This window comes from Leucoraja erinacea, unplaced genomic scaffold (genome assembly GCF_028641065.1).
Source record: "Leucoraja erinacea ecotype New England unplaced genomic scaffold, Leri_hhj_1 Leri_375S, whole genome shotgun sequence".
NCBI classification, from domain to species: Eukaryota; Metazoa; Chordata; class Chondrichthyes; order Rajiformes; family Rajidae; genus Leucoraja; species Leucoraja erinaceus.
In genome coordinates, this window is record NW_026576276.1 from 12,248 (window position 1) to 24,235 (window position 11,988).

The 11,988-nt window shown below is 44.1% G+C and overlaps 1 protein-coding gene and 1 pseudogene across 1 annotated transcript; one reads left to right on the forward strand and one right to left on the reverse strand.

Moving 5' to 3' along the window:
• Window positions 1-838: 838 nt before the first annotated feature.
• LOC129693645 (U2 spliceosomal RNA) lies at window positions 839-1,010 on the reverse strand (annotated as a pseudogene).
• A 1,970-nt stretch (window positions 1,011-2,980) lies between these two features.
• Window positions 2,981-11,451, forward strand: LOC129693635 (hydroxycarboxylic acid receptor 2-like). The gene has a single exon (XM_055630423.1). It carries the CDS (start codon window positions 8,827-8,829, stop codon window positions 9,844-9,846), a length of 1,020 nt encoding a protein of 339 aa, XP_055486398.1. The 5' UTR covers window positions 2,981-8,826; the 3' UTR covers window positions 9,847-11,451.
• Window positions 11,452-11,988: the final 537 nt, after the last annotated feature.

Consider the following 11,988-nt stretch of genomic DNA (forward strand, 5'->3'; position numbering starts at 1 on the left):
TAAATTTTTCTTGTTGGCGTTTGTGGCCAGACATATAGTAATACTATTGCCATCCTGGATCCAAGTCTACCCATGTTTGACTTGGCTAAAGTAATCAGCCACCATGTCCAGCAGAGTCCCTGCTGTGTTAGGATCATGGGATGCTGTATTACCAGGCTCTGGCCCATCAGGGTCCTGCCTACTCTTTTTTATAGAGTTAGAGATCTCTAGGGTCCCACACGGGGTACCCATGTGGGGCTTAACTGCTGCCCACTTGTCTTTTGTTCTGCGGACCCCTCTTGCAAGTCAACCCAGAACTGATCCACAGTGCTCCCCTCTGATGGGGTAGAAGCATTGTGCAGCCCTCAAAGAGGTACTGCTGTGGTTTTATCATGTTGGAGCAAGGCTCCATACACCGCTTCTTCCCGCTCCAGCCCTCTCGGGCGCTGGTTGCCGGCGGTTTTATGCAAAGTCGGACCCTTCTGAGTCCACTACCTTGTTTGATTTGTGTCTAGCCTACCGCTCGGTCACATGGATCTGGGGTGGTGCGGGGCCGACATCGGGCACAGCGGATCCCACTACGGTTGATCCAAGTGCCGCTGGCTGCTGCTGGCTGCCCGCTGTTCCATGGTCCTCCTTCTCCAGTTTTGTCCTTCCTTCCGTGAAGTGGATATGGCCGGTGTGGAGGATAACTGGCACAGCTGATTCCATCTATTCCTTTAACCTGACTTCAACGCTCTCAGCACTCCTGGCTGCTCCTTTATCTTAGACCCCTGGGACCCACCCCCGTACTGACGGTACTGGTCCATTATGGTCGTTGCAGCCGGTCAACCCCACTCTAATGCCCTCAATTCTGGGCACTCCTACTTATATGGTCCTTAGATAAGGGACATATAAGACATTAAAACTGATGATAACAGCTACTATAGTTTTATATAATATATATAGTCCCTAGATAAGGGGTGTATCAGATATTAAACTGATAAGAACAGATACTACACTTGATCTTAGCCAAAAAGCCGAGAAGCGATTATTGTAACTAAAACCCCGCTGGGACCGACCCTGGTACTCACATACTGGTCCCTTGTAGTAGATTGCAGCCAGTCAACTGCAAAGTCCTTTGCTGCCGAGAAATGAACTTTCTCACCGTGCTGGAGCGAAGTTGGGCACAGGTGTTTTCCCCCTCCGGGAATCGATGTGCCCATCTCCTGCAGCTGCCGGCTCCCACTGCTGCTGCCGCTGCCGCCTCCTCCGCGGTTCTCCCGCCGGCCTTCTGCACCTTACATGGACCTGGTCCATGTCTGCACCTAGAAAGGTAAGTTGAAGGAAACGCAGGGTCTCTTACCTGCTGTTCCCGACTTTCCTTCTCCCGCCGGTGACCGTCGTTCCCTGTGTCGGGTTCAAGCCGCTTGGACCGACCCCGGTGTTCACGGGCCTGGTCCTTCGCGGCAGTTCCGCAGCCGGTAACCCCGGCTGTTCCTATGGATCCCCTGGACCCTGGTGCTTACCTTGTGAAGAAGGTTTTCAGCCCGAACGTCCCGTTCCGACTCCATAAGTGCCGCTGCACTCGCTGAGCGTTTCGAGCCCCGGTACCGCTGTTCCGAGCTGTCTGTCCCGCAGCCTCTGTGCTGGCTGCTAGCGACTGGTCCCAAGCCAGTCTCGTTTGAGACTGGCATAGGGACCTTTTTTACTTTGCTTCCCGCCCGGCCGAGAGGTGAATTTTGCCGGTGCGGGAGCAAAGTCGGGCTCAGGTTGTTCCCCTCCAGGGAAACTCGTGCTGTTGCTGCTGCTGGCTGCTCGCCCTCCACGGGTCTCCCCGCAAGCTTTCCGCAGCCTCCTAAAAGTAAGTAGTAAAAAGGAACGCAGAGTCTCTTACCTGCTGTTCCCGACTTTCAAATCTCCCGCTTGGGGAACGCCGTTCCCCCCTGTGTGACTCGTTGCAATGCGTGTAGCGATATGACACGCATGCGTGGAAGCGGGGTTCTTCACGAAGTCACTCACGTGACTCCGAAGTAAAATCATTGCTTGCTGCAGCACAACAGAATATTGCAGGCAAAAATATAGAACACTCAGTTCAATATACACATAAATAAGCAGATAAAGTGCAATAGACTGTTACAGTTCATAGTCTGTTTGTTGGTGAGTTTAATAGCCTGATGGCTATGGGGAAGCAGCTGTTCCTGAACCTGGATGTAATAGATTTCAAGCTCCTGTACCTTCTGCCTGATGGTAGCTGAGAAATGAGTGTGTGGCCAGGATGGTGTGGGTCCTTGATGATGTTGGCTGCCTTTTTGAGGCAGCAGCTGTGATCGATCCCTTCGATGGTGGGAAGGTCAGAGCCGATGATGGACTGGGCAGTGGTTACAACATTCGGCATCCTTTTCCGCTCCTGGACGCTCAAGTTGCGGAACCAAGCCACGATGCTACCAGTCAATATGCTCTCTACTGTGCGCCTATAGATGTTCGAGAGTCCTCCTTGACATACCGACTCTCCGTAAGCTTCTGAGGAAATCGAGGCGCTGATGTGCCTTCTTTACAATTGCATCAGTGTGCTGGGACCAGGAAAGATCTTCGGAAATATGAACGCCCAGGAATTAAGTTCTTGACCCTTTCCACCATGATATAAACGGGATTGTGGGTCCCTATCCTACCACTTCCATAGTCCACAATCAGTTCCTTGGTTTTGCTGGTGTTGAGGGCCAGGTTATTGTGCTGACACCATTTGGTCAATCGGTCGATCTCACTTCTATACTCTGACTCATCCCACAACGATGGTGTAGTCGGCGCATTTGATGATGGAGTTCGGACTATGTCCGGCTACGCAGTCATGAGTATAGAGTGACTAAAGCAGAGGGCTGAGCACGCAGCCTTGAGGTGCCCCCGTGCTGATTGTTATCGAGGATGACACATTTCCACCAATACGGACAGACTGTAGTCTGTGGATGAGGAAGTCAAGGATCCAATAGCAGAGGGATGCACAGAGACCCAGATCTTTTTTTTTTTTTTTTTTTTTTTTTTTTTTTTTTTTTGTTTTTTTTTATAAGAAGTTAATACAGCACAAAACAGTACAGTGGCACCTAATTTTAGGTGCCAACTATGTAATACCGTAATCCATTCTATGTACAACCTCTAGTTTTATGTTATAAGAAGGAAGTAAGCAGAACAAGAAAAAGAAAACAATAGAAAGGGGAAAAAGTGGAAAAATAGATGGTAGAGAGTAGAAGAACGTGAAGTGTGTATATAAAAAATAAAAAAAGGAAGAGAGAAAGTGGAAAGTAGAAATAGAAGAGAAGGCCCCTTAAAAGAGAATTTTTCAAATCTGTATTCGGAGATGTAGCTCTATCCGCGTCATGAACTGAAATCAGCAATCCTTACGGCACCGCTGCATCACATGATTCCAAAAAGTCGATGAAAGGAGACCAACTCTTTAAGAATTGGTCATATTTATCTATTAGTCGGAGTCTCATTTCTTCAAGGCGTGCTATGTCCCAGAGACCCAGATCTGAGAGCTTGGTAACCAGCTTAGAGGGGACGATTGTATTAAATGGTCGAGCTGTAATCAATGAATAACAGCCTGACATATGAGTTTTTGTTGTCCAAGTGGTCCAGAGTCGAGTGGAGAGCCAGTGAGATTACATCCACTGTTGATCTGTTGTGGCGGTAAGCGAATTGCAGTGGGTTGAGGTTCTTGTCGAGGTAGCAGGAGCTCAAGATTTGGAATCTCTGGATTACTCCCAACGCCATGTGCTGCTCAGGATAGGAATAGGAAGATGGGGCACATTGTTGCAGGGGAGAGGGATCCAGGCTTAAAATTTAGAGATACAACGTGGAAACAGGCCATTCGAGGTCCAAAGTCGCGCCGGCCAGCAATCCCTAGCAACATGATACACACTGGGGACAATTTCCTATTTTTACCAAAGCCAATCAACTTACAAAACTGTACATCTTTAGAATGTGGGAGGAAACTGGAGCCACTGGAGAGAACCCCGCAGTCACGGGGAGAAGGTACAAACTCTGTACAGACAGCACCAGTGGTTAGGATGAGAGTTGAAAGTTGAACAAATATAGAGGTTAACAACAGCAAGTTAATTAGTGAGACAGACAGGATAAGGACAGGGAGAGAGGAAAGTCTGTTACTCTGAACTGCATTTATTTTAATGCAAAAGGTGTGACAGGTAAGGCAGATGAACTTGGGGCAGAATAGGTAATACATAATATAGCTATAGCAATGTTGAGGCTTACATTATTGATGAGAGAATAACACATTTGATGCACACGTCGACCTTCAATCACCCGTTTACTTAGTGGAGAAGGTGGAGCACCTTCATATAACGATCGATGGTTATAACCATCAAGAAGAAGATGTTGCCAGTCCGATTTAAGGAAATCCAGGATTGACACAAATAAGCTGGAGTAACTCAGCGGATCAGGCAGCATCTCTGGAGAAAAGGAATCCGTGACATTTCAGGTCTAGACGCTTCTTCTCGATCCGAAACGTCACCTATTTCTTTTCTCCAGAGATGCTGCCTGACTCACTGTGTTACTCCAGCTTTTTGTGTCAATCTTCGGTTTAAACCAGCAGTTCCTTCCAACACATTAAGGAAATCAGGAATAGGTTTATGCGGCAAGGAACATCACCATAAATCAAATTTTCTCGTGAACAAAAGAACCAATTCTAAAGGGTAGGCAGGTGATTAGAAGCTTGTCGGCGTTTGCCAGATTCAGTGAGTACACAATCTCCATTGTGTTACAGTCACACAGTCAGAGTGCTTCAGGAGCTAGCTAATGAAAAGAAGAACAACCTTATCTGCTCAACGCATCACACTGCAGGGTGGAGTGAAACGAAGCACCAATCAGTTGTGTTGTAAACACATTGACAATATCCTGGACACCAATAAGTTGGTATTTAGAAATAATTAGTCAGTATTGCAGAATTTGCAGTACACCATGATGGTTTTAGCATCAGAACAGAGAACAGTACAGCACAGGAACAAACTAACATGCCGAACTTAATGACTAGATGAACCATAATCCATATCACTCCCTTCGCAGCATATCTATGTGCCTGTCTAAAAGCCTCATGTCTGCCTCCACCACCACCTCTGGCAGCGCATTCCTGGCACCTATCACCCACTGTGTAGAAAGTTTGCCCCATACATCTTGTTTCACAATGTTACTGTAATCACTTCCATATTCCTTATGAAATTCTCTAGCACCTTTTGTTAAATTAAGCATGCAAACTCCCAATGACAATGAAGGATTAAGATGAGGTTTATTACCGTCACATGTACTGAGATACAATGAAAAGCTCGATTCTGCATGCTCTCCAAACCGATCAGATATGCCACACATAGATACATTCAGTTTAAACTCACGGTCAAAAGACAATGCAACGGAGAAGCTACACAGCGCAAGATATAGAAGTGTACATGTATTTGAGATGGAGGTGAATCTGTGACCATACAGTATATATTTGATTCAGAGCTCAGTGAAGTTACTGTACGACACACGATTTTTTGAAGAAGAAGAATCCAAAAGATTCAACTGAAGAATGGTTTGGAATAAAATTCTCATCCAGCTACAAGTGACTGACATAAATAACTGACAATGGACAGGGAAGGAACCACACAAAGTGCTGGAGTAACTCAAAGGGACAGTCACCATCTCGGGATAACATGGACAAGCAACTTTTTGGGTCAGGTGCTTTGGACCCATCTTCAAAAGTTGTCACAATCCACACTGTTGAATTTGAAGAAGGGTCCCGACCTCAACGCCACCTATCCATTTTATCCAGAGATGCTGCCTGACTCGCTGAGTTACTCCAGCACTTTGTGAGTTTTGTTCAAGATTAAAACATCTGCAGTTCCTTATGTTCACTGTGCAAGTATTGTGCTTACAGAGAACACATGAGAAGAGGAACTCTTGTGATCGCAATCTCTTTTAAGATGATAGAGACAATTTGTTGCACCATGTCTAGGCCAGGAAACTGCAATTTATTACACTTTATATCAGAAATTATTTACTCAAATCAAATGACCGCTTGACAAAATATTTAACATTTGCACAATTTCAGTTTTACACTCATGCACAAACTTTGCCCTCACTACCTAATAAAATAAGCATCTGGTTCAGTCAGCATACGTGATCAGAGCGGTCTACATATAGATTGGGTGAATCAAATTGGCAGGGGTGCTGAGGAAGAGGATTTCTTGGAATGTATGCGGGATAGTTATCTAAATCAACATGTAGAGGAACCAACGAGAGAGCAGGCTATTTTAGACTGGGTATTGAGTAATGAGGAAGGGTTAGCAATCTTGTTGTACGTGCCCCCTTGGGCAAGAGTGACCATAATACGGTTGAGTTCTTCATTAGGATGGAGAGTGACATTGTTAATTCAGAAACAATGGTTCTGAACTTAAAGAAAGGTAACTTTGAGGGTATGAGACGTGAATTGGCCAAGATTGACTGGCAATTAATTCTAAAAGGGTTGACGGTGGATATGCAATGGAAGACATTTAAAGACTGCATGGATGAACTACAAAAATTGTTCATCCCAGTTTGGCAAAAGAATAAATCAGGGAAGGTAGTACATCCATGGATAACAAGGGAAATCAGGGATAGTATCAAAGCGAAGGATGATGCATACAAATTAGCCAGAAAAAGCAGCATACCGGAGGACTGGGAGAAATTCAAAGACCAGCAGAGGAGGACAAAGGGCTTAATTAGGAAAGGAAAAATAGATTATGAAAGAAAACTGGCAGGGAACATAAAAACTGACTGCAAAAGTTTTTATAGATATGTGAAAAGAAAGAGATTAGTTAAAACAAATGTAGGTCCCTTGCAGTCAGAAACAGGGGAGTTGATCATGGGGAACAAGGATATGGCGGACCAATTGAATAACTACTTTGGTTCCGTCTTCACTAAGGAAGACATAAATAATTTGCCGGAAATAGCAGGGGACCACGGGTCAAAGGAGTTGGAGGAATTGAGTGAAATCCAGGTTAGCAGGGAAGTGGTGTTGGGTATATTGAATGGATTATAGGCCGATAAATCCCCAGGGCCAGATAGGCTGCATCCCAGAGTACTTAAGGAAGTAGCTCCAGAAATAGTGGATGCATTAGTAATAATCTTTCAAAACTCTTTAGATTCTGGAGTAGTTCATGAAGATTGGCGGGTAGCAAATGTAACCCCACTTTTTAAGAAGGAAGGGAGAGAGAAAATGGGAAATTACAGACCAGTTAGTCTAACATCGATAGTGGGAAAACTGCTAGAGTCAGTTATTAAAGATGGGATAGCAGCACATTTGGAAAGTGGTGAAATCACTGGACAAAGTCAGCATGGATTTACGAAAGGTAAATCATGTCTGTCGAATCTTATAGAATTTTTCGAGGATGTAACTAGTAGCGTGGATAGGGGAGAACCAGTGGATGTGGTGTATCTGGACTTCCAGAAGGCTTTCGACAAGGTCCCACATAAGAAATTAGTATACAAACTTAAAGCACAAGGCATTGGGGGTTCAGTATTGATGTGGATAGAGAACTGGCTGGCAAACAGGAAGCAAAGAGTAGGAGTAAACGGGTCCTTTTCACAATGGCAGGCAGTGACTAGTGGGGTACCCCAAGGCTCAGTACTGGGACCCCAGCTATATACAATATATATTAATGATCTGGATGAGGGAATTGAAGGCAATATCTCCAAGTTTGCGGATGACACTAAGCTGGGGGGCAGTGTTAGCTGTGAGGAGGATGCTAGGAGACTGCAGGGTGACTTGGATAGGCTGGGTGAGTGAGCAAATGTTTGGCAGATGCAGTATAATGTGGATAAATGTGAGGTTATCCATTTTGGTGGCAAAAACAGGAAAGCAGACTATTATCTAAATGGTGGCCGATTGGGAAAGGGGGAGATGCAGCGAGACCTGGGTGTCATGGTACACCAGTCATTGAAGGTAGGCATGCAGGTTCAGCAGGCAGTAAAGAAAGCGAATGGTATGTTAGCTTTCATTGCAAAAGGATTTGAGTATAGGAGCAGAGAGGTTCTACTGCAGTTGTACAGGGTATTGGTGAGACCACACCTGGAGTATTGCGTACAGTTTTGGTCTCCAAATCTGAGGAAGGACATTATTGCCATAGAGGGAGTGCAGAGACGGTTCACCAGACTGATTCCTGGGATGTCAGGACTGTCTTATGAAGAAAGACTGGATAGACTTGGTTTATACTCTCTAGAATTTAGAAGATTGAGAGGGGATCTTATAGAAACTTACAAAATTCTTAAGGGGTTGGACAGGCTAGATGCAGGAAGATTGTTCCCGATGTTAGGGAAGTCCAGGACAAGGGGTCACAGCTTAAGGATAAAGGGGAAATCCTTTAAAACCGAGATGAGAAGAACTTTTTCACGCAGAGAGTGGTGAATCTCTGGAACTCTCTGCCACAGAGGGTAGTTGAGGCCAGTTCATTGGCTATATTTAAGAGGGACTGAGATGTGGTCCTTGTGGCTAAGGGGATCAGGGGGTATGGAGAGAAGGCAGGTACGGGATACTGAGTTGGATGATCAGCCATGATCATATTGAATGGCGGTGCAGGCTCGAAGGGCCGAATGGCCTACTCCTGCACCTAATTTCTATGTTTCTATGTTTCAGGGATCATTTGTCGAGCTGCAGTCAGCCCATCCATCGAGCCCTCTTGTTCAGTTTCTTGACTTGTGACTGGTCTGCCAGACTTTAATTTCAGACGAAGGAGAGCCTGTAAAGTACTATTTGTTGGTGTATTTTACTCCACCCACCAGCTGTGATGATGAAGTTGAAGTAAGTTCTGCTTTCATCTCTGGAGCACAGTGAGTGCGTGTAAAGTCATGAAGAACGCGAACCAGGCATGTGCTGCAAGTGCAGATGCCAACTTTGACTACAACCCACCAGTAATTCTTATCACATTCATCCTAGGATTGGCTGGAAATGTAACTGCCTTGTGGATCTTCTGCTTTCACGTGAAATCCCGGAGACCAAACGTTGTGTACTCGCTAAACCTGATGATCGCTGACACTCTGATGATATGCTTCCTACCTTTTCGAGCCCATTATTTTATCAACGGGAAGGACTGGATCTTCGGTGATGTGCCCTGTCGCCTAAACATCTTCATGATCTCCCTAAACCGGGTTGGCAGCGTCATCTTCCTGATGGCCATAGCCGTCGATCGCTACTTTAAGGTGGTCCGCCCGTTTCACAAAGCCAACAAGATATCTCCAAGGTGTGCGGCGATGTTAGCAGGAGCCCTGTGGGTCGTGGCAGTGGGGATTTGTTTACACTTGTTGGTAGAGCCACACGACTTCCATCCAAATAACATGACCAAGACCTACTGTGAAGCATTCAACATGGCCAACCCTCACGGGGCCACCGCAATTTGGACGAACACTGTGTTTATATTATTTATGTTCATTTTACCGGTCTCCGTTTTAGTTTTCTCCAGCTCCTGCATCATTTGGAAGTTAAGGCAGATGGAGACTGAGATGAGGCGTAAATATAAGCGCACCGTGAAGCTTGTGATAGCTGTGGTCGTGGTCTTTGTTATTTGTTTCTTGCCCACCAACATTGCCGTGGTCGCCGTTATAGTTACAAAGCAAAAACCCACAGACTGCAAGAAATACATCACCGCTGTTAATATCTTCTACAACACGTTGTTCGTGACATACCTGGACAGTGTGATCGACCCAGTGATTTACTATTTTTCAAATTCAGCATTCAAGGATGCGTTGAAGAAAGCTCTCGTTCATCTAAATTTAAGGTCTTGCAAATCAGCTACGAGTCAAGATAATGAACAAGGGGAATCCCAAGGACAGACATTGGATCAACAAACGGCCTCTGAAACCCCCCTCTGATCACTTGCAGGCAGCCCGGACTGAGTCAGAAGTCTATCATTGGGTAATTAAAGCCCAGCGTGTAAAACCATGACATTGTACAAGTTTTTAAATGTTGTCAATGCTGAAGTCTAGCTTAATGAGCAACTTCTGAAATATTTTTCTTTTTTTTTTTAATCTTTTTATTAGAAGCAAACATGTTATGGTAAAATATAGTTACATATTATAGTAAAACCTTTTCATGTACATCAATCATACATTATTAAAATTTTCAATTGTGGATTGATTCTGCTTCTAGTTTTTTTTTAATATAGATAGAAAGAGAGAAAAAAAAGAATTACAAATGTCAAAAAAGAAAAAAAAGTGGAATGAATTACTAATAATACGTCATTGGAGATAGGTTCGTAGATTATAAAGTATAACTTTTCATTTAATCCTGAGTTCAAGCTTCAGTTAGGTTTCTTATAAACTTATAAACACAAGATAACTTCGTGTAATTTAATTTTAGTTTAGTTTATTGTCACGTGTACCGAGGTGTAGTGAAAATATTTTTAGTTGCGTGCTATCCAGTCAGTGGAAAGACAGGGAGAGAGGAAAGTCTGTTACTCTGAACTGCATTTATTTTAATGCAAAAGGTATGACAGGTAAGGCAGATGAACTTGGGGCAGAATAGGTAATACATAATATAGCTATAGCAATGTTGAGGCTTACATTATTGATGAGAGAATAACACATTTGATGCACACGTCGACCTTCAATCACCCGTTTACTTAGTGGAGAAGGTGGAGCACCTTCATATAACGATCGATGGTTATAACCATCAAGAAGAAGATGTTGCCAGTCCGATTTAAGGAAATCCAGGATTGACACAAATAAGCTGGAGTAACTCAGCGGAACAGGCAGCATCTCTGGAGAAAAGGAATCCGTGACATTTCAGGTCTAGACACTTCTTCTCGATCCGAAACGTCACCTATTTCTTTTCTCCAGAGATGCTGCCTGACGCACTGTGTTACTCCAGCTTTTTGTGTCTATCTTCGGTTTAAACCAGCAGTTCCTTCCAACACATTAAGGAAATCAGGAATAGGTTTATGCGGCAACGAACATCACCACAAATCAAATTTTCTCATGAACAAAAGAACCAATTCTAAAGGGTAGGCAGGTGATTAGAAGCTTGTCGGCGTTTGCCAGATTCAGTGAGTACACGGTGTTTGATTTCCAGCGTTATACATGAAAGAGGAAGATCCACAGGGCCATAGCATTTCCAACAAATCCCAGGACGATGGTGACACAAATGACAAGTGTGGTGTGGAACGAGAGGACGGTTTCATCTCCATTGTGTTAGTCACACAGTCAGAGTGCTTCAGGAGCTAGCTAATGAAAAGAAGAACAACCTTATCTGCTCAACGCATCACACTGCAGGGTGGTGTGAAACGAAGCACCAATCATTTGTGTTGTAAACACATTGACAATATCCTGGACAACAATAAGTTGGTATTTAGAAATAATTAGTCAGTATTGCAGAATTTGCAGTACACCATGATGGTTTTAGCATCAGAACAGAGAAGAGTACAGCACAGGAACAAACTAACATGCCGAACATAATGACTAGATGAACCATAATCCATATCGCTCCATTCGCTGCATATCTATGTGCCTGGCACGTATCACCCACTGTGTAGAAAGTTTGCCCCATACATCTTGTTTCACAATGTTACTGTAATCACTTCCATATTCCTTATGAAATTCTCTACCACACTTTTGTTTAATTAAGCATGCAAACTCCCAATGACAATGAAGGATTAAGATGAGGTTTATTACCGTCACATGTACTGAGATACAATGAAAAGCTCGATTCTGCATGCTCTCCAAACCGATCAGATATGCCACACAGATACATTCAGTTCAAACTCAAGGTCAAAAGACAAAGCAACAGAGAAGCTACACAGTGCAAGATATAGAAGTGTACATGTATTTGAGATGGAGGTGAATCTGTGACCATACAGTATATATTTGATTCAGAGCTCAGTGAAGTTACTGTACAACACACGATTTTTTGAAGAAGAAGAATCCAAAAGATTCAACTGAAGAATGGTTTGGAATAAAATTCTCATCCAGCTACAAGTGACTGACATAAATAACTGACAATGGACAGGGAAGGAACCA

Bases quoted from the DNA above. Each gene is read 5' to 3' on its own strand.
- LOC129693635 (XM_055630423.1), top strand. From the start codon at position 8,827: ATGAAGAACGCGAACCAGGCATGTGCTGCAAGTGCAGATGCCAACTTT.